General features: G+C 43.8%; 5 protein-coding genes across 5 annotated transcripts; 2 read left to right on the top strand and 3 right to left on the bottom strand.

Annotated features, from left to right (window-relative positions):
- Positions 1–6178: 6178 nt before the first annotated feature.
- On the top strand, positions 6179–6493 carry ATNIH1004_009395 (uncharacterized protein; the record flags this gene model as incomplete). The annotated part of the gene is made up of 1 exon (XM_033573987.1): positions 6179–6493. One exon carries the CDS (start codon positions 6179–6181, stop codon positions 6491–6493), a length of 315 nt encoding a protein of 104 aa, XP_033424539.1.
- A 1471-nt stretch (positions 6494–7964) lies between these two features.
- Positions 7965–8588, bottom strand: ATNIH1004_009394 (glycoside hydrolase family 43 protein; the record flags this gene model as incomplete). Its single annotated transcript, XM_033573986.1, has 1 exon — positions 7965–8588. One exon carries the CDS (start codon positions 8586–8588, stop codon positions 7965–7967), a length of 624 nt encoding a protein of 207 aa, XP_033424538.1.
- A 3172-nt stretch (positions 8589–11760) lies between these two features.
- On the top strand, positions 11761–14290 carry ATNIH1004_009393 (glycoside hydrolase family 18 protein; the record flags this gene model as incomplete). The annotated part of the gene is made up of 8 exons (XM_033573985.1): positions 11761–11795; positions 12133–12229; positions 12431–12487; positions 12850–12886; positions 12997–13266; positions 13315–13920; positions 13969–14027; positions 14066–14290. 8 exons carry the CDS (start codon positions 11761–11763, stop codon positions 14288–14290), a joined length of 1386 nt encoding a protein of 461 aa, XP_033424537.1.
- Positions 14291–15653: 1363 nt separating this feature from the next.
- ATNIH1004_009392 (uncharacterized protein) lies at positions 15654–17354 on the bottom strand (the record flags this gene model as incomplete). The annotated part of the gene is made up of 7 exons (XM_033573984.1): positions 15654–16009; positions 16063–16214; positions 16298–16442; positions 16511–16532; positions 16608–16919; positions 16969–17179; positions 17224–17354. The coding sequence occupies 7 exons, from the start codon at positions 17352–17354 to the stop codon at positions 15654–15656; spliced, it is 1329 nt and encodes a 442-aa protein (XP_033424536.1).
- A 1964-nt stretch (positions 17355–19318) lies between these two features.
- Positions 19319–22669, bottom strand: ATNIH1004_009391 (cation-translocating P-type ATPase; the record flags this gene model as incomplete). Its single annotated transcript, XM_033573983.1, has 1 exon — positions 19319–22669. The coding sequence occupies one exon, from the start codon at positions 22667–22669 to the stop codon at positions 19319–19321; it is 3351 nt and encodes a 1116-aa protein (XP_033424535.1).
- Between the last annotated feature and the right edge of the window lie 165 nt (positions 22670–22834).

The raw sequence follows: 22834 nt of genomic DNA, 5'->3' as shown, positions 1-22834 counted from the left end.
AAGGTTTTTTTACTATTTTCCTTTTTTTTTTATATTTTTAGGCACGTGGTTTTTGCCCATATATTACCTTTATTTAGTTAGATTTAATTACTGCTTGCAAAGGCTTTTAAATTCTGCTTGGTCTGCACAAATCAGAAGTGTTTTTAGGGGTTGGTTGTAATAGTTATAGTTATAGTTATAGTAGTTAAAGGGATTACTAAATATCTCTCTGTATATAACCTTTCTATTTGGTTAGTTAAATAACAGGTTGTGGTTTTTTTTATCTGCTTGTTAATCTTTAACCTTTTTTACCTTTTTAACCTCTGCATTATTAACCTGGTTATTAACCTGGTTATTAACCTGTTAACTGTTTTCTGCAGATTCCTTCTTTTCTTGATTCTTGTCTGCATGTCCTGCAGATATATAAGATATTTATATATTTCCTAAGCTAGGTTAAAGTAGTAGTTGCCCTTTTCTAACTACCTTTTAGTATATTAACTTTTCCCTAATATCTCTGCTTCCTAGTTTTTTGCTGATAAAACCTTTCTTGTCTTCCAGGAAAATAGGGTTTATTACTTAATAAATTATTTAATTTTTTCTAGTTATTACCTGGTAATAACTCCTGCTTGATTTATAGCTAATAAAAACTTTTTTTATTACTTTTGGTTTAAGCTTATTACTATTTTTTAGCTTCTAGTAAAACTAAACTTTATAGAATAAGGTTTAAAACTTTAAAATATCTAGTAGGTGGCCATTCCAAAGTTTAAATAGGCTTTTTTTAGTGTCTCTAACTATTATAGTCCTATTTTATAGATGGTTTGCTATTTAAATTATATATAGCTAATATTTTTTTAAAATATTTATTTTAATTAGTATTGCCCGCACTATTTTTAATAGTAGTTTATTTAACCTCTTTGCAACTTTATTTTGTAAAGGTGTATCTGGCTTAATAAACTTTAATTAAATCCCTAGCTTTCTTACTTATAGTTTTAATATATAAAATTTTTTGCATTATTTATATATATTACTAGGAGCTTAATTTTTTTCTCCTACTCTGCCTAAGCTAACCATGCTTTTAAAGTCTCCTGGATAGTCTCTGCCTTTTAATCCTTAGTTAAATATACCTATGAATACCGTGTGTAGTTATTAGTAAGTAAAAAATAGTATTTTTATTTTTTATTATATTTAGTTTTACTATATAGCCCCCAAAAGTCTATATAAACTTGTTTTAGCAGTTTAGAAGCTTTTAAAACCTTTTTATAGTTCTACTTTTTTATATTTTTTACCTGTATATATATTTTACATGTTTTTAAGTATTTTATAGCTTTTTTTTTAGTAGTAAGGCCTATTTTTTTTACTATTTTTTTAAATCTTGTCTTTCCTGGGTGGCTAAATTATTAGTAAAATAGTTCCTAATCTACCTGCTTTACTAATCTTGCAGATTCTCCCTCTCTAAGTTCTTTTATATCTGTGGCTAATATATTCTTGCTTTCTACCTATCCTAGGTAGCTTGTTCGGCTAATATTATATCTAGTTACAAGAATATTCTCTGTGCCTTGCTTGCAGAAAAATTAGTATTTTTTTTTAGTATACTTGTTTTAAATACAGTTTATATATAAAGCTTGTATTAAAAGCAGGGTTTTTTTTATCCCAGGCATGTATAATATGTTTAAAATCCTTGTTATTTTTTTACTACTTAGTGGAATTTTTATTATGCCTCTACCAGTAATCTTTATAGATTTCCTAGCTGTCCCTAAGCTACCTGTATATCTCTAATCTAATAACTTAAATAAATTAATTTTTCCACTACAGGTTCTTGTTGCTTTACTATTAATAATAGGGTTTTTGCTTTTTTTTACTTAGTATACTTTTTTAAACATATATTTAAACTAATTACTAATTTATTTATTTAATTATACTTTGTGTATACTTCCATATATTCAGCAGGCACTATTTTTTATAGAATTACTTTTATTCCTACTTAAATTACTATTAGTATCTAATTTCTTATTCATAGTTCTTGCCTTTCCTTTTTGCTTTGGGCATCCTTAATAGCTCCTACGGTTTTTAGCCTTACTACAGCCCTTTTAGGATTTTTTTTTTTCCCAGGAATTACTTTGCTCTCGGTCCTTTTTTAGAGCTTTGTAATCTTTTATAAAATAGCCTTTTTTTCCGCAATTAAAATATTCTATTTACTTAATCTAGTTAGTAAATTCCTTAACTACCTTACTAGTATTTACAGTCTTTTCCTAGCTTTCCCTTTATTAGAGTCTTGATAGTATTATTCCTTAATTTATTTTTTTACTAGTAATAATAGAATCCACTATAGACTTATACTCCTAAAGTAAATTATTTAAAAAAATATTTAATAAAACTAACTTATTAAATTCTATTAAATTATTACTAATATCCTTTAGGTCTATATTCCATGCTTCCAACTGTTAAAGTAATTTCTCCAGGTTTATAAAAAGGTTTTTTTTTTATTTTAAAACCTTTTATAAAGCTCCCAGCCTATTTACTTTATTTTATTAATTATAAAATTTAACTAGGTATTTTTATACCTTTCTAATATCTTTAAAATTTTAGACTATAAGTTTATTTTTTTTTTCTAGTACTATTTTAATATAATACTATACTTTTGTATTTATAATACTTTAATTAGTATTTTCTAGCAGTTTCTTAATAGCTTTAGAATTATCTCTTTATTTATTAGTTAGATTTACTATCTTCTAGTAATTCTATATTTTTAGGAAGTTTATTATCTCTAACTTCTAGCTTTAATAATTATTTTAATTAAGTTTTTTAATTCCACACGCTACTAGTTTTACCTTTTTAGTGGTTTTAAGCTTTAAAATTACTTTTTGCTAACCTTCTTAGCCTCCCTGGCTATTTCCACTTGGTCCGGCTATTTTAACTGCTAGTTCCACTTGCAGTTATTTACTAGGATTCCCTTATTTAGCTACCATGCTGACTTTAATCCTATATTTTTTAAATCCACCAGGATTCCCTTGCTTAGTTTCCCTGCTGGCTTTAATCTAAAATCCTTGCTTAGTTTATTCCTGCTTATTAGAATTCCCTTACTTAGCTACCTTGCTAACTTCTATTCTAGACTCTTGCTTAGTCTATTCCTGCTTACTAGAATTCCCTCGCTTAGCTTCCCTGCTGGCTTTTATTCTAGACTCTTACTTAGACTCTTTAGGTTCCTCTTCTTCTAAGAATTCACCTGGTAGTAAGACCGCCACAGGATCCTTACTTAATACGGCGCTCGGTTCGGTACTTGGTCCCTTAGTATTCTCCCGGCTTAATATAAATTGTCCTGTCCGGGGATCCCGAGCCCTCTCTGATATTTATTAATCTTTGATTGTCCTTTTGTCGATCGTTCCGTTCGGCGCTAAGGAGGCGTGGTAATATTACCCAACTCCGATTGGTAGGTAGGTTAATTAGTCCTAGCTACTATCCTGGATATTAAGGATATACATGTTGATAAATAGCTTCACCTGCGTGCTTAGATAGGGTTTGTAAGCCTATATAAGCTCCCGGGGTGCAAAGGCCTGGTTGTTAAGCAAACACTGCAAACCCGGGCTTATAACTAATGTTGTGGAACTCAGGGGGAAATAGGGTATAGGGAGCTATTTTATTAACTACAGGCTAACTAGCCTAATTAGGAAGTAGATATTATTTAGTGGAAATACCAGGAATTATAGTATCTTAACTAACTAAGTCTCTTATATTCCTATCTAGGTGCTTAACTCTAGATCTTGGGTGCTCAACTATCTAAAGGATTCAGGGGTTGAATCGATCGTCAGATACTCCGCACCGCCAAGTCGGGCGGATTATAGTGTTTCCGTAACAAATAGTAAGCTCGCTGTTTAATGGCTTCAAAAATTCCATGAGGCCACAATTAGTCGTGTGAATCAACGGAAGGGGGAAAAACAGGTGTTACTATTTAATAGCCACAAGTCCTATAAAACCCTTAAATTCCTCCAACTCTGCAATACTTATAATATTATTCCCTTTTATTCAAGGCTTATACAACTTATATATGCCAGCCTCTTAACAGCAAGCCTTTTCTTTTATATAAGCAGCAATTCCGCAAGCAAAATAACCTTATTACTTAGTGGGATGGGCTTCCTGCAGGGAAAGCGGATTTCCTCTAGGATATTGTCAAAATGCGAAAGGCCACTTTTAACTAATATATAATCCGCAATGCTTTTAAAGAGCATGGAATCTACCCTGCAAATGGCTTTTAAATTATTCAAAAACTTTAAGATATATTACCTCCAATACCAGAGCTCCAAGCACCAAATCTTCATGCGTATGGAGAGACAACTCCGCCTTTTAATCTTTCCTCTTCCAGCATTAAAAATACCCCTCCGAAGTGTGCACAAGAGCTTGAAAAGAACTAGAAAAAGCTCTCTAAAATCTTTACAATAGAGGAGCTTACTCCAAAGCTACAGAGAGGGCTCCAGCGAGCGCTACGGTATTAGAAAATACAGAATAAGAACCTTGCAATGATGACTGATACAGTTAAGCGAATAAGGCAGATTTAAGAGCCCCGGAGGCGCCAAATTACTAAGAGAGAGATTCCAAAGCTCGGTGACTCTGGAATACTTAGTACAAAAGATGCCAATCGATTAATCAAGGCCAGGAAGGAAAATAAGGCTCTACAGGAGAAAAAAAGATTAGAGAGGCGTGGAAAAAGGTATATAGCCAACCACCACCCACAATACCTACGGGGATAAAAACCATATTGCCGGAATCAGCGATGGCAGCGCAGCAGGAAAATCAAATTTTTTTTGTAGATAGTAAAGGGGAAAGGCCATAGATAGTGGGAATAACTTCAAAATTGGTCTATCGGTGTGAATTGGTCTATCGGTGTGGTGCACCCACTGCCGAAAGGCGGTGGGGGCACCGGAAGGCACGGATATATAAATACCCCTCTTTACCTCAACTCAAGCCTTAGTTAATATTTCCCCCAAACCTCCTTGTGGATGATCGTCCCGCGGAAGCCGGTCGATCAACCTTGGGCAACAGACGGAGATCGCGCTTAATCTTGCTGCATCGACCTTAGCATTTATCCATGATATGATCGTCAGCAATGAACTTACAGTCCCCAGATAGCTGAGGCTGCTGGCTGCAATGAGTGTATAATTAGACGACTTCGCTCCAATGTGCACCTATTTGGCAATGTGAAGGCTCCTCCTAATAGAAGGGGGCGGCCATGAAATCTCACACCAGTTATAATTCAGGCTCTTTGTGATTATCTACTTGAAAAGCCATATCTGTACCTTGACGAGACGGCACCTTTTACATGGGCCGAGTTCCACGTACAGGTGACAAACTCCAGCATTAGTCGTGGTCTTAAACATGAAAGCTGGTTGAAGAAGACCGCAAAGCGGAAGACAAGCGAAATCCAGAGTTAGCGGGACGAGAAGAAAAAGAAGAATATATGGGATTCAGAAGTCAGTAATGGACCTCCTCCAGCCCACATTACTGTTATTTATCCATATAAGCGGCTCTGGAAAGAGTCGAGATTTCTGAAATTTCGCAGTGAGCCAGCATTGTCCTTGCTGGATTCCGATATCCTCTTCCATGTAGATTGATATGTTTTCGCAATAAAATACCTTACCGAACCCTTGCGCAAACAATGCCTGAAATCTATCCACTGAGACCTCTATAACTCCTCTTAAACTGTGACGTCCTCTTTGTCTTAATTGGAAGGACAGTAGTTACATGTTCCATCCTATAGATAAAAGAGAGCAGCGTCATCACTGTTCTTTCACTTACCCACAGCACTGCTATGTGTACAAATCTCACCGACCTTTTAACTTTTGCAATGACAAATAGCTGAATCTTGGAAAAGAGGCTTATACTGGTTCACTGCCGCAAGCAGATGTGTTACGTAGGCATATAGATTACTTGCCGCATGCAGTGAATTACATATTAACTGCGTCTTGCAATACTTGGCTGGCTCAACCTTAAATGACGTAATCTATTTTTACGCGCAGTATTGTACTTGCATAAATTGCAGCCCTTTCTTTGTCCTCCTGAAGTTTTAGGTCTGCAATTCAGCATTAAATTAAAATCTCAACCAAAGTCATCAGACCTCTTATCTGAATATATTTCTGCGACTTACAGTAAGTTTCTTTTCAATTATCTTCTTCCCTCTTCATTAAACTGTGCCTAATCACCCTTATAGATGAGCGACACCGCGTATGGGACCTTCTCTTCCGATGGGAATGGAAATTTTTCCGGAACCTATAACATGCCCGACCGTACGCAAAGGACCATAAACGGCAGATTTTCGTCCGCTGTTCCAGCATTCAGTGTGCCAATAGCCACAGTTACCTACAGCGGTCCTTTGAGTGGCGTCCACAACGTGGATGGTGTGGTTGGAGCGGCCATAGAGGATGTTAAACTGGACGATGGTCCGATACTTGGTGGAAAGCTTATGCCACCGCTTGATCGGGGCTACCATGTTATGGGTCAGGGAAGCTGGTCCGCGACATCCTAGACTAGCTTCACCTGGAATATGCGGAGGGTAGTTGTTGAGGTCCTACAGGGCTGAATAGATGGCGTAGTGATAATGGTGTGCATGCTGTTCAACAAAGCTTGGGAATGTACGCTCGGGAAAAGCCGTATTCGATGTGAACGTCCATAGGAGACAGAATTAATTGCTATTAATAAATTTTCATCATTGTATGCAAAGAGAGAGATACTGATTAAAAAGGTAAAGATTATACCCTGCGTGCTTGAGCTCTCTCTTGACTTGCTGGACTTTACCTACGTGCACACTGGGCGAGGTGAGTCTGGTGGAAAATCTCTAGTTCAAGATTTGGTCATCCACTACGCCGCTTGTGAAGTACTCGCTGATGATGAGAAGTTCGGGTTGCCAGATTTTGCCAGGCAGCTTGGTGTTAGTTTGAATGGTTTGCAGAGAAGCCTTCGGACTCCCAGTCACTTATAATTGTTATACAGGCGTTGAACAAAAGGTTGATACACCGCCATGTAATTTACATCGTAATACAGGTTTTAGATATGTTTACGGGATATTATTATTCCTGGACCTTTACCTAATACAGGTTAGTTTTGTTTACTTTGTGGTACAGAAAGCAGTTTAGGAGTATAAGACTCGGGCGCCATTTTTGCAATCAAGTGTACCCGAACGAGATTTGTGGACACTATTCAACGCATCGAATGAGCTACGAGCCCATGCCGATAGAAGCCTCTTTCGCCGAACGGAAATCGTCTGGCATACTTTCCCAGAGATCTTGAAAGGCAAGGCACTACCAGCAGCTCGTATACTACAAATAATTGGAGAGTGGGCTGCCCCAAATACAACAAATACAATATATTGTCATCACTGCTTCGTCCAGCCAAATATGTTGATATACTCAGCCGTATGCCTAAGTTGAAACGCTGTAGGTATGAAGATATCTTGCGCAATAGTCCTTCTTTAGAGATGGACCAGGACTTAGTTTACTATAGCTTTAAGTGCAATCATAGAGTCGCCTGTGGATTGTCAGGATTCATATTGAGCTCCCTCATCTCAGGTCAACTGAGGTCATCGACCCAATTGAGTTCATGCCCTTTTTGTTCTTGTATATACTACTGTACCCTCACTAGAAGAAGTGACCGACACATTCTCCATCAAGGAATGCTGTTTTGGGTTTTGAGAGCTTAGAAGAGATCCTTGCCCAATAAGGAAAGGAAAGTCGGCAATTCATGGAGGTGGGCAAGAAACATTGCAACTAACTAAGCAAGATGGGTATTCTCGGACATGATGTTCCTATGCCCAACAACATTTGATTCAGTCTGACCATGTGGATTTACTCCTTTAATTTGTCTGATCTACCCTGTTATGAACTAGCTAGATGCGATATTTCTTTCTTAACAGGTCAGGAGAGGAGGAAATGACGACGGATCAGCTACTTTGCAGACGGCAAACTGCTCTTTTTGATCTGAAAAGGTTATAGCATTCCCGATCAAAGAAGTGTAACCTGATTACCATCAATGGCAATGTTCACAGCATATGTACATCGCTTATTGGGCTCACAGAATCCATGGAAGAGCATCTTATCACCACGTGCATAGACAGTGCCTCCGCCAGGTGAGCTTAGTGCATAGTCGCCAGACTTGAATAACTTCCGGCCAGACTTGATGTATGGGCCTGTGATTGATTTCGAGGTTGCCCAACGCACATCATACTCAATGTCCGTGAAGCAATGGGTTGAGTAGAAAAGGAAGTATGTGTCACCATGCAGGATAAGGTTAGGGGCTTCAACCAGAGGTCCGTCACTATCATCACGGCCAAGGATTGGGACAGCGTCCCCAATTAGCGTAAAGCCATCATCTTCTACTCTCTGTAGAAGAATTGGGGTGGGTACCACAGGAGTGATACCGTTGTTACAGTCACCACCATGGCCAATGCTATTCCCGTCTATCTTGAAAATCACATAGCGTGTACCGTCTTTGTCAACGAATCCCGCTGGGTCAATTGAGCCTCCCTGGTTCAGCCTGCATGATAGTGGTGTCTCATTTGGCACATATGGTCCTGTAGGATCCGTATTTTCGGAGACAGCAACACCCACGCAATGATGCCTCACCATCTCTTTAGCCTCGCCGGAATAGTACATAACATATCGACCATCACTCTTAGAAGTGGATTAGCGGCTGATAAGTAGAGAAACTTGGAGCACATACCCGTCTAATTACATCTGGTGCCCAGTGATCTCTTTCAGTCTCCCACCCTGCAAGAATTGGCAAGGCCTCTTTATTAAGAAGAGTCCATGTCTTAAAATCTGTCGATCTAACCACCTGGATGCGCTTGCCGTTGCCATTTGTGCCAAAAGCATACCATGTCCCATCTGTGCTCTGTACGAAACCAGGGTCTGGAAAATCCGAATTAATCACCATCCACGGTCCTCTGGCTTCCATAATGGCAGAAGTGAAGACGTCTATCATTGTAGTAAGATATAAGAGCTAGTATGTTAATTGAAGAGTCCACATGCTCGCGGAATGGATAGACAAATTTAGTGAAAATCTCCTGGGATCAACGTAACAGGTTTGGAACTACGTCTGTGGAGCTTGGGATGCCTCGTTGCTTTTATATTTACCATGTCAAGGTAATGGTTTCATTACACAAATATATGAACCAGAAAATTCATGGAAGCCCGTCACGACCGGTATAATAGCCAATGGAGTGTACTTCTATTGCCACATTAAGATTCGTGATGTCAAGCCTATAGAAGAAAGGACTCATATGTGCAGCATTTCCTCGTTTCGCTGATATCCATTCATCAACCGTTCTTGATATTCTCGGATTTCCTTATCCTGCTGGACCAGAACGCAGCAAGGACAGCAGAGAGACTTGAGACAATCACCATGCGTTGAGCACGTAATATTCAGGCGATCTCGTATTTTGGTCCTCTTCCTTGCCATCAAGATCCAATGCAAGCCACAGAAGCCAAGGCACAAGAACCGACAGCACTGATATGATATTCATTTTAGCTTCTTCAATTTATCGACATCGCAAACTGGGGTCCTACATTTTCATTACACCCATAATAGCACCCGCCGTCTTCCTTTTCGGGATTGTCGAGCCGGGAAAGCGTTCGGCCAAAAAGGCAGCATGGGAGGCAGCCGGCACATATAGCTGCATCTCGGGTCAATAGTGAACACGACATGTCTCTGGGCCACATACTTATACTTAATGGTGTGCAACAACCATGGAGCAGACCATGGGACCATTGAGTTGTTGCTTCTCTGCCGGAACCCATTAGTGGAGCGTCCCGGCTATAACAGGGATTAAAGGCAACGGATCCTGAGTATTGGTCCTATCTTTGGGCAGACTATCTGGCTAGTATGCAGTTCTTGGATTATTCAGCTAAATGCGCGGATCCGAGGTTAAATAGACAAAACTTGCGCAGTACTCTCTGTATTGGGAATGGGCATACATTCTGATTACCTACAAATTCTGAAACTACACTACTGAGAGAGGATCGCTTGCCTTGTCACATCAAAACTAGTTAGATAATAGACCAGAACTGAGACACTGTTTTTCTCCCATTTTTCATTAATAGTGCTACGTATTGCGGTTGGTGTTGACCTTCTGCAATGATACTGTAGCTGATAAGATGATGCACCTGGGCAGTAATACTAGTGAGCAGGATTGACACACAAAGTTGATCCTATTTTTCGAAGCGACCTTCACCAAGCACATTCAACTCTCTATTTTTTCTTTCAAGAAGCGCTTAAACCTGTCTCGGCATACACTTATATGTGTACATCACGAAGCCAACTGCCCATAGAGAATCGTGCCGTATTTCCTTCCTACATCCTAGGAAAATGCGTCTATTCGATATTTTTTGTCATATTATTGCTCCCATCACTCGCTACTTCTCGACTGGTTCTTTTGATAATACTGGAGAAGTGCTTCCTCTACACGGCCGCCAAGAACGGATTCAAGTACCATGGTCTGCCATCTTTTCAAAAATGGACTGGCTTCATAAAGTCATGGAATTGGGTGGCAAGCCTGCCTTAATTGGTTCTCGCCTTAGCAGCGTTTCCTCCCCTGGAGAAACTGGAAAATTCCATATGGTGCTTCTCTCAAACTTCATGAGAGACTAGGCGCCGAGTAAAACACTAAGACAACTCTTTTTTGCATGCTTGAAGCAAGGTTATGCGCATCAGAAGGGCCGGTATGTGGGCGAGATCAAAATCGGAAGCCATATCACAGTTGATGTCACTCAACCTTTGCGGGGGCCCGCATGGCTTGAAATTAAAACGAGGCGCATTAAGCAGCTTTTCGTTCTTGAGCACAAACGCCTTCACGCGCAATATTGTTTCTTCAGCGAGGGGCGCATTGGGACTCTACAACCACAAAACTTTACCAGACAAGACGGGGATACGATTGCTACGCAGCGGGACTTCTCTCATGGTGTAATCTTACACATTCCCCACGTGGAAGAAGCGTTAGAAGTCCTTATTTTTGCAAATCGTGGAGATTATTGATGGAGAATCAGCTGGTTAAACTATTGTTGTTACTGCGTGACTTGATTCACACTGGCGGCCGTTTATGATTTCATTTACTGTACGTACTCTATCCAGTGCGGACTGGACTGGGTTATGCGGAAACCAATCGGGAGCTATGCAAAAGCAGCTAAACCATTTCCAATCACCCATGACTTACTGTCTAGTTGCCCAAGGTGTCACAACTGGGGAAAATGAGAATCGTACATTCCGAGCGCATCCAACACCGCAGTACAGTATCGTTCATTGTACTAGGATTTACTAACAATGAGAAATATATTACTAGGAGACGGCACAATACCGTTGAAACCACGCTTTGGCATGGTGGTTTAACACACGCCGACGAGGGTCTTGACCTCGAAGAGAACACACAACAGGCGAATCATGATCTCTAGCTACACAGAAGAAATGGTAAATAAGCATGGATGCTTTATCTCAAACACCATGACTCTGATTCCAACGACAGTGCTCACATCTAGTCCCGGGCACCGAAGATGTGGCCGCTGGTCAAAGGAAGAAAGTATCATAGCCCTTTATTTTTCATCAAGATACATTGAGCCTCTGAGAGTGTCTCGTCTGCTGTCCCATCGCGGATATAGACGTTCATTATCAGCTGTCATGCACAAAATCGAACACATTGTCAGTGGCTATCCTTCTCTCCGATTCCCAGATAGGTGATGGGATGTGAATGCAGTAGATGAATGGATCGATACCTTCTTAGAAAGTCATGAGGCTGTCACTGATTTGGTTATGTTCACCAAAGAAGACGCAGAATTTGTAGCAAGGTAAGTCCTCCTTGGAGAAACATCGTCTAGCATCAATCAATCGAGAAGATAATGGAATTTTTTCAAAGATTAGAACCTCGGTGATAGAATGGTCATTCCATGGATTTTACACCAGATGTATTCTTTCATATTTTAGCAGCGGAGTGGTCAAGAATTTGGATAATAACCCATAGTGAATTTCTTGTCATACAAATTCTATTAGAAATGGTTTAGGACTTGGGGCAATGGCGTAACGTCCAGAACAGCCCACTAGGTGACCATGTTCCTACGGTAATGTAAACATGCAATGCTCAAGATGGATTCAACCCTTAATAATACCTCATAACTGACCTCTTAGACACTCAAAGAGTTCGTCTCAGCCGATTTCCAGCAGATTGGGCACTTTGCGAGGTTCGCGTTTGGCGGATCACCGTGATGTTCATCTACAGCCCTATGTGCGTCTATACATGCTTGACACAGAGAGTGGAAGCACGCTGTCTGCGACAGATGGGACTGGGGAGTGGTAGACTGGCAACTATGGCAGAAGTCTGAACCTGACTGCACCATTCTTGAGCGGATCCAATCTTCAATCTCAAGTCGACTTTTGAGAAATGAATTTTCTTTTTTGAGGTGCTGTAGATGTTTTGTTTCTGTAGTGCTCCAGTAAAACCGCACGACGTTTGCCGACAGCAACTGGGGAAGGACAGATCGAGGTACGTAATGCAACCTTGTAGCACTCGTCGAAAACGATTGATTATATCCGGGATACAGCTTTCTCGTTTATTATTTATACCTTCTGCCTGGCTATGGTGGGTGGTATAATAAACCTTCTGCGCCTGGCTCCCCACCACATGACAATTAAAGGAAGGAACCTCAATAATGGCGAGGGTATCTCCCAAGGAGAGACGAGCCAAAGTATTGAACAATCATTTGGGCCTGACACTTTGCTGAAGGTATCTTTGCTTGGAACGCCCCTTGCCTAAGTGATGGTATATATACTTCTACCACGCAACTATACCCGTTGAATTCTTTGCTTAGGTCTTCACTTTTCCACTTAACATGATGCGTCACACAGTGCCTGGATTTCTCATCCTCGGCCTTCTTGCCATCTAGTATGTGGCGGGATTAAGATTTGCCATGTATATTGACGAGTAAGAGTGTTCGTGCAACTAAACGAGCAATATTTGCTAATGTTTAAGATACCACACCATTGATCTGCCAGGCTTGGACCAGACCCAGGATATAACCCACTCGATCATGGCCTTTGCGAATTCTACTATGTTTAACTCTGATGCTCCTGCCCAGTTTAAGCCATTTGAACCGGTTGAAATCATGCGCAAGCGCTTTGGAACTGGGACTAAGGTCATGATTGCAATTGGGGGCTGGGGTGACACCTCTGGGTTCTCTGAGGGAGCGAAAGATGAAGAATCCCGCAAACGTTATGCACGCAATGTTGCAGATATGATCAACACCTTGGGCTTTGATGGCGTCGGTGCGTATCAAGTTAAGAGTGTTACATAGTGCTGACGATGAGGTGTAGATATTGATTGGGAGTACCCTGGTGGTAACGGAAATGATTACAAGAAAATACCCGACAGCCAGAAGACCGGTGAAATTGAGACCTATCCTCTGTTTCTGCAAGCTATTCGTCAAGCCATTGGTCCAAAAAAGATCCTCTCAATTGCTGTCCCTGGTAAATGCACTGGTATGGTTGCTTTTACTAAGGAGCAAGGTCCTAAGATTTGGCCCTCTGTGGACATGGTGAATATTATGTCTTATGATCTCATGAACCGCCGTGATAAAGCCACAAACCACCACACAAGTGTTATGGACTCACTTAACACTGTTAAGGCTTATGAAGAGATTAGCCTGGACCCTACTAAGATTAACCTAGGTTTCGCTTACTATGCTAAGTGGTTTATGACAGATCCTAATTCAGACTGTCATAATCGCCCACTTGGATGCGCAGTAGTGGCTCTCGAGAATTCAGATGGTACAGATGCAGGTACATCTGGGGTATTAACCTTTGAGAAGAGCACCATGGCGCCGGCACCAGATAACCTGAAACTTCCACAGACGGAGCCTGTGGGTTTAATAAGGGGACTAAATGTCCAGCAGGTTTATGCTGTAGCCAGTATGGCTATTGGTATGTGCTCTTTCTTATTCCTTTCATAAAGCTAACAAAATCAAACAGTGGTAGTGACAAGAACTTCTGCCAAGCTGGCTGTCTGTCTGATTATGGTGAATGCAAAGGTATTTCGGTCACTGACTCATGGCGTCGCGCTTGCAAGAATGGCAAGACGGATGAGCAGGCTGGTGGACAGTACTTCTGGGACGACCAGGCCAACCTCTTCTGGACTTGGGACACGCCTGCCATGATTAAGCGCAAGTCCAAGGATATTGTAAATGGGGAAAATCTTGGTGGGGTGATGGCCTGGAGTCTGGGTGAGGACACCCTGAACTTGGAGCATTTGAAGGCCATGCAGGAGGGTGTGAAGGGGGTCAAGTGTCATTGATTCAAGCGGTGACATAGTTAGGGTGGTGGTGGTGATGACCGTACTATTGCTATCTTCTAATTTGCCGACTTTGAGACATTGCAGTGTTGACTGCTTCTGTCTTCCATCTTTTGAGTTGTTTGGAAATTTATCGCGGATCTTGCCAGCAGGCACAAGACTAGAGAGGATAATATCGAACTGTTCTTCAAGCTTGACAGGGTCTCGGAGGTCATCATAACGTTTGGTGGAGTTCTCTTGCTTTTGCCATCTCCTGCTGTTGGGTACCTGCATTTACAAGGCTTCTTAAGAGCTGCAAAACACGGGTGCGTCATCTCCATAGATGGGTTTGATTTTGCAGTTGTTGCCGCTGTGTTCTCCATTCTCCTTTCAAGCTTTTCCTTGTGTAATTCGGTTTTCAACCTGTAATAAGTCTCTCATTCTGTAGTTGCCGTCCTCATAGTAAGAGTCATCATTGTCATCGTCCTCGTCAGTTGGCGTTTGGGTGTTCAGTGAGGCCAATCCTTTGTGCTCAGATCTATACACACACAGATGAGGAATACATTGAACGAACCCTTAAGCATAATATCGGTCCTTTCTCCATTTATGCTTCCAATGATCGCTTCTTTCCACGAGGAGGTTTGTAGCAATGGACATCTTCAAGGTGACATGCCAATTCGGTCAACGACCCGTATCCGTGTGTACATGCAGGGTGCCGGCAGTGAAACTCGCCAGATAGGCCCTGGTGGCTGAGGTGAGATTGAACATGACTGTACCATTTGCTCATATCTAGATATTGCTCCATCTGTCTGGTGGGCCCTAAGCTCGTGTTACCGAGACAGAAAGGGCAGTAACCAGGCTTCACTGGGCAATTCCGGAATATTATCGGATCGCAGCGAAGCAATTCAGTAGGCTTGCAGAGGTGATCTTGACAGTGCTGACACTATTTGTTGTAATTGTTAAACCACACATCGCATTTAAAGCAAAACTCCGCAAAATTATCTACACTCATTTAACTGAGTCTTTTGTGATAGCACCGATAGAGATGTAGCCATTGACGATGAGAGTGAAACCTACCAGATCAGTACAATGGTGTATATTAGCAGAAAACACTTACCTATCGACTGATTCACCACACATGCTCTTGCCGTCGTTGCCGGGTCGTAAGCCTGACCGATAGGTAACCGGATGGTACTGGCTGCAGATTGTTTCCAGTGCCTTCATAGCCTCCAGCCCTGCTGAGCTTCGTATAGTTGACCTAGTCGGCAAAATCTGAGCGAGGAGGTCCCACTCTGGCATAGCTCGCCGGCGGTAGTGGAAGAGAGTTTGTTTATAGACACTTCCTGTTTGGGTACCCTGTTGGACCTCCCGTTGTCGTTTAAGTTCCTCAATACAGCTTATCCTTTTGACTCTGGACTCGACGCCGTTGCAGGTGAATCTCGTGCGCCATTTCCTGGCTGTCGGCCTTCGCAAGTTGGGAGCTGAGGAGTGCGAATTCTGTGTCAAGTGCCATGACGTCTTCTCGTTCCTGGAATTCAAATTCCGCCTTTGCGGGTAGAGATTGCCACAGACTTGGGTTACGGTGTACGCCCATGCTGCGTCGATTTTGAATATGCTCATAGCGGGAAGCAATATTCCAGTAGGAATCCACTTCGCACACAGGATGAGCGTACGATCGGCCAAAAGTGCGTGCTTCAGTGTGAGAAGCATGCTTCATTTGAGCCGTCTGAGAGTATTTCTTATCTATAAAACGTGAGTGGCTCATACGGCAACACTGGATTAGCATATTTTCCTACCGGTTTCCATCAGTGCCCATCGACGACACGCACGGGCAGTAACATTCAGTTCATACCCGCTCCGACACCCAAGTACAGCAAACTCTTTCCCAAATGCATCGGCACCTCTTGCCCTACCCGTGGAGGTTTCACAATCCAGCTCGCTGAACGGCCTAAATACCAGAGTATCCAAGAGATCTTTTCGAAAATGGATCCTGGAGATAACGTGGTTGGACTGCGACTCTAAGTCGCTGACCTTGATGGAGTCCACTTCTCAAGGATCTCGGTATACGATTTGTAATGGCGGAAAGCATGGTCAGCAGAAAACAACGGAAGCATGAAGAAAATCAAGTTGAAAAAGAGTGGGACTTTCTCTTTGTGCACCTCGTAGAACGCGTGCACTGGAGGTTCCTATTTTTTCTTTCTCCAGTACCCCTTTACAAACTCCCGAGCATAGTTCAACACCAACATTGGAATGCCATCGACCAGTTCTATGGTGAGGATAAAATGCCGTGCATGGTCAGCCTCAAAAGCCTTCTGCCAAATACATATAGCTGGATACGGACCTTGTAGCATGCAGCCATGGCACTGGCTCGGAGATTCGCGTCATTGTCGTCGCCGGCGTCCTTCTGCCGGGCAAGAGATCGGCGAGCTGTTGACTCATGCACCTCTCCAGTTCGGGCGGACGAAAAGCAATAGAGTAGTATTGATGCGGTAAGCTGTACTCTACTCCGGTCAGGAAACTGGCCGCGGTATTCCTTAAAATCCCGACACCAGAGCTGTGTCAGAAGGATGGTCAAATCATTTGGAGAGAGTCCATCTCTGGACATCTCAACATCTGGAAGACTAAGTTTGGTCTTCAAATCCGATATGATGTACTTTGAGATTTATTAGTATACAGACTATATTAGGTTCGAAAATCCATACCTCCTTCAAGGTATTAGACATGTTCTTTGGGACACAGAAGCCCCTCAGCCGAGCAAGAGCTGTTTCGAAGTCCCGGCGGAAACTCTCCACGGTCTCCATTGTAGGCCTTTCCTCGACTCGACCCGTTGTGTTTCTTGCGTAGAATTCCAAAAACCCTTTGTAGGTTTTGATATCCGGGGGAGAGCAGGCAGCGGGGTGCAGCTTAAGGAATCTGAGAGGGTGCGAGGCAAGCCTCTGTAGATTCGAGAGACTTACTTGTCAAAAATCTTCAGACTCCGCTCATACTGTTCGGCCGTCCGTGGAAGAACGGCTCGTTTGATCTCTTTATCATCATGTTCGTCAAGGTTGATCACGCACGTAAAATTTGCAAGGGGCTTATTTGGCATAGTGTCCGATCAGTTTCGAGTTACGGATGAAGGTGTAGGAGTAAGACGGACGCATTGTGGTTTAAGACAAAGTTCTCTCTCTCACATGGGCGCTATTGTGCGCTTTTGTCAAAATGCAGCTTCTTGGTAGTCGAGTGCAAAATATTCAGGTACCTGAATGTTCACCTGAAGGCCGCCGGAACGTGGGCAGCAAAGCGGCGAGGGAACAGACGCTGGGGTGGGTGAGCACCGACATGTACATGCTGTTGTATGTTTTTATTTCTTATTCTTTTAATATTTTATTTGGATTTTGTTGGGTTGGACCGAAAGGTAACTATCGATAGTAAATGTGATTATAGTAGTTAGAGAAAGTATTGTATAGTAACTCCATATGCAATATCCACTCCATTGCTCTAGCTTCCGCCACCACGACTCTGATCTGGTCTAAGGCATATATGGTACTTTCAACACACAGAAACATTAGACGTAATGCCCATATAGGACTTCAAGGCAGTGTCAATCGCGAGTTTTGAAAAGAGGATCCACTCGATCATGTGCCTGGTGCCTTGGATGGCCAGCATAGCCCAAAAGAGGATGACAGATCCCTGGATGTAAAATAGCTGCGTCACTCAGAAAAGTGACGGTTTTCCCGAAGTAATTTAGCGACATATGAAATACGCGCAAGATTAAGCCCCCTCAACGGCAGCAAAATAGGCCTAGATTTGGCTCAAGTAATGGGTGAAAGTCATACCAACCAAATATACCGAAACGCGCGTTATGGATTCATATGGAAACTTTCCTCCCCGACAAACTACGCGACATGCTTGGTCTGCATATTGATGGAGTACGCCGTTTGATATGTAGAGGCAATATTTTGAAGCACAATTAGAGTGCCTCGGGCTGCTTGATATGAAGTCTTTCCACGGTTCACAAACAGCTCAAGGAATTGTTTGGTATAAACGCAAACGTTCCACAGGTTTCAATCTTCAACATCATCGGATGCATCGCGGTCTCTTTTGCCTTTGGCCCCAGGTTGGCAGCGGCGGCATTTTTCGTCGCGTTTCCGTTTCTGTTCCGGATTCCTTACTCTCGCGTTCATTATAAGATCAAACTCGAGGAGCTCAACCGCGGCCATCCGCGCCTTCTCGGACGGTGAGTGCTCCTACCATAGAGGTATCCATCATCCGACGGTATTCGACATAAGTCAGAAGAAAGCTAGTCCATATTGGTCCATCATATGAAAGTAATATAGTGACGTGGCTATATAAGCCTTGCCTCCAAAAGAAGAGGGGTAATCACAACACACATCACAAGGAATAGAGAATGTTCAAGCTCTCATAAAATTTCACCTAAATCGGACAACATGCTGCAGGTGCAGCGGCAATGCAGAGGGCAAGCTACTTGAGTCTAGTCATTGCATTTTCCGATAATGTGGAATTAGCTATTATAGCTTGACATTTTGGTACTTGCTCTATCTTCTTCATAGAATTGTGCATATAATTCTAGCAATATGGACATGACCCTACATAGGACCACCTCGAAGTGGTAAGGTCTGGGAGCCTTAGCCCAGAGGCAGAAAATCGACTGGCGGAACTGAATGTGAAATGAAGCCGTTCATTCAGAAGCATCAGAAGAAATTTGGCCTTAACGTAGGGCTAGGGTACTACTTTTATTCGCACAATGAATACCTATACCTTGTTTGGGTTAAAAAGTCATTTCTGCTTGGACACTACTGTTCATCCTTTATTATACCGTGTGGATAAGTGCTAATACTAATATATATATACAGTGGTGTATTGGGGATTGATGAATCACCAAGCTCTGTAATATTAATGGGGACCCTATATTTCCCTGCAAAACACTACCTCCTTGTATATACACATAAAGCAATAACAATAGTTGCCCATAATAGCCCAATTTGCCATTCTCCAAAATGTCTACAACCTCAAACCCACGATTTCCCTCACCATCCCCTACCACGATGTCTACCATGCAATCCTTGCGATAGGGCCCTTCGGCCAAACTCGCACCACCAATTTTCGAATCTCATCCATGCACAGGATCCCCAAGGCAAGGGGAATGGGAATGAACCAAAATTCCAGCGGCGCCGAGGCAGTGCCAAAAATACTCTGAAGCCCCGGCTCCTCCGTGACAAAGACAGCGATGGAAAGACTGATGACCAGGCTACCCAGGAGCCATACATTGCGACGCTTTTTGCGGATAGGGTCCGCCTGTAGGATCGACAGTCGCTTATTGCGCACACTGAGGATATTTCCCCATTGCAAGATGAGCAGACAGATAAAGTAGACACTTTGGCCCCGGGTGTTGAATTGGGTGAGCTGGTCCTGGGTATAGCCATAAAAGCCGTCGGTGTACTTTTCGTAGGCAAAGAAGAGCGAGCGTATGGGTATTCCGGTGTATTTCCAATAGTATAAGAAATACATGGCGTGGGCACAGACGGTTTCCATAACACCCATGAACAGGTAGCTTTGGACATAAACTTTGACGTTGATCAGGTGATCCTTCTTGTGGTTTCGAGGAGGTAGGCTCAGCAGGTCAAATTCTTCCTGCTCCATAATCAGGGAGAGACTGCAGAACAGATCCGTAAACACGCAAATGATGATCATGAGAAAGGACGACAGGGGAAGCGGGACGCCAAAGAAAACATTTAGAAGGACAGGCCAAATTTCGGACCATGACCCAGCCGGAAGAAGATAGCTGATGACTTTCTGAAGGTTCTGGAATACGAGACGGCCGAGGCGGATAGCTTCAATGATGGAGTCGAATTTATCGATCAGAATCAGATCGGCGGCTTCTAGTGCCACATCACTCCCGGTGACCACGGCAACCCCGATGTCCGCCGCACGCATCGCCGGTGCATCATTGACGCCATCGCCAGTGACAGCCACCACATTATCGCGCGCTCGAAACTCATTCACGATGCGCAACTTCTGCTCCGGCATGGTGCGACCAAATACAATCTCCTCGTACTGGCAGACTACATCCCAGTCCTCGTCGGTCAGCTGCGAAATAGACGGGCCCTCCAGAAGCAGACTGGTCTGGGACCATTCGCAATGGTTGCCGTCCGACGGCTTAGCCCCATGGTGACTGGAGTCTCGCCGCTGGACGATGGTGTCGAACGTATCCGGTTCGCCTCCACTGAAAATGCCAATGTCACGGGCAATGGAAGCTCCTGTAAGACCCAGATCCCCCGTAACCATGAAAAAGCGTGCTCCCGCGCGTCGGCAGGCAGCCACCGTTGCTGCAGCCTCCTTCCGAGGGGGATCGATGATACCAAACATGCCGATGAGGGTGAGGTCGTTGATACCACGGCTCTGGATCTCGTCGCCGAAGCAATTGGTCCCAAGTGGCTCCACGGGGGTGTAGGGGCGTTGGCATAGCAAAATTATCCGCTGAGCGCTCCGGGACATCATTTCTTGTGCCGCAACCAGTCGTTGTTTAGCTGCCGCATCGAGTGGCTTCACTTTGTTCCCCTCACAGGAATAGTACGAGGTACAATGCGGCAACAGAATGTCGGACGCGCCCTTCATAAGTAGAAGGTAGGCCCCCTTGCTACTAGACCCACTCTGCTCCGTCTCGTGAAGAGTGAGCATCCATTTGTTCTTGGAGTTGAATGGAATTGTGAAGACCCTTGGGTAGGCGTTGTTCAATTTGTTGACCGAGTCCTTCTGGGCGAGCTCCACGAACTTGAGCACGGCACTGTCAGTGGCATTCCCCAGGACCTTGCGATCCGGGATAGGGTCCTTCATGGTAACGGGATCAAATGTCGCATCATTGCAAAGCGTGGCGGCCTTGTGCAACTCCACCAGCGGCGTCAGCTGGCCTTCTGCAACTGCGGGGATTGCCTTTTCGGCGGACAAGCTCCCATCTACAAACGTGGCGGTGACGACGGTCATCTGGTTCTCAGTCAGGGTGCCCGTTTTGTCGGAGCAGATGACATTGACACAGCCCAGCGTCTCCACGGTGGACAAGCCCTTGGGTAGGATATTGTTGTTTTTCATGCGCCGGGCGACCATCATCAGAGTCAGGGCAACTCCCACTGGCATACCCTCGGGGATAAAGGCAACGACACAACCCATCACGTTGTTGAGCATGGCTACAACGCTCATGTATCCAGGGTGATCCACTCTGAGCCAGCCCACCCAAGTGAAAAGGATAAGGGCCGCGAGAGTCACCGTTAAGCATACAATGATCTTCACGAAGCGGGTAATCTCCTGCTGGATGAGGGTCGGCTGCTCCTTGACTGATGAGGAGGATAAGGCGATATGCCCCATCACGGTGTCTTTTCCCGTTAGCACGACTACACCTGTCGCACTGCCATTCGTGACCAATGTTCCCATCAATGCGACGTTGCGTGTTTCCAAGAAATTGGTCTCAGTCATATAAGTAGAGCCGTCAATCTCCTCCGACTCACCTGTCAAGATGGACCGATCGAAGCGAACATCGCCGGATGTGTTCACAAGGCGTAAGTCCGCAGGGACTTTGTTTCCGATGCTGATCTTGACGATGTCCCCTACGACGAGATGAGTCGATGGAACTCTCACGGTTTCACCAGATCGGATCACTAGGGCATCAGAAGGGACTAGATCCAGAATGGCACTCATGGTCCGAGCTGTGGACCAGTCCTGGAAAGCGGAGAAGCAGGCTTGCAGGAATATGACAATCAAAACCAGGATTGCGAGCCCCAGATTATAGGGAGCTGGATGCGGGTCACCAAGGGGGCGCCAACATATAAAAAAAATAACCACCCCCACCCAGAGAACGGAGCAGAACCCGCCAAAGACGTACTTAAGAAGCTTCATCACGTAATTCGGAGGCCGGTGAGGGAGGCTATTCATCCCATTGCGGGCAAGACGAGCAGCGACCTCTGTGGGAGACAGTCCTTCGGCGGTGACTCCTAGATCTCGATAGATAGTATCGACAGGCAGTGAGTGGTAGTCAAGATCCTCGAAATAACGAGTATCATCTGCCTTATCTTCGGCAAGTACCTTTGCACTCTTCAGATCTTCTGCGTATTTCTCGTGCATCTCGGATTGGGAGATCTGGAAACTCATCCGGTGGAACTCGATAGGTATATTGGAAGCGGACCGAGCATGACTGCGGGATCGAGAACGCGACATTGACCGTCGACCGTGTGACGAACGACGACCGCGTCGGGATCGCTTCTCCGCAGCACCATCACGCTCCTCCGGGCCAAAGGTGATGGTGCGCGGGCCCAGCTCGACGCCATGGTTGGCCTCAAGATGGGAGAGGCCAATTGGATCGTCTTCATCAGGGCGAATGACATATGGTTTGCCGTGATCCCCTGTATGCATTCCTTGGAAACAAAACCGAATTCAAAGGATAGTTCAGGTGACAGGCGCTTCGGGCTACTCGCGGGCAGTCAAACGGCACGGATTAAGAGTGAGAGAACAGAAAATAGTGGGCGTAAGCAGGGTAGAGAGCTCCGGAGAGACGGGGTTCCCAGATGGTGCAGAGAA

The sequence above is a fragment of the Aspergillus tanneri genome (genome assembly GCF_003426965.1).
Source record: "Aspergillus tanneri strain NIH1004 chromosome Unknown AapTan_6_pilon_pilon_pilon, whole genome shotgun sequence".
NCBI lineage: Eukaryota > Fungi > Ascomycota > Eurotiomycetes > Eurotiales > Aspergillaceae > Aspergillus > Aspergillus tanneri.
The sequence above is the reverse complement of the archived record's forward strand: the minus strand, read 5'-3'. Positions and strand labels throughout refer to the sequence as shown.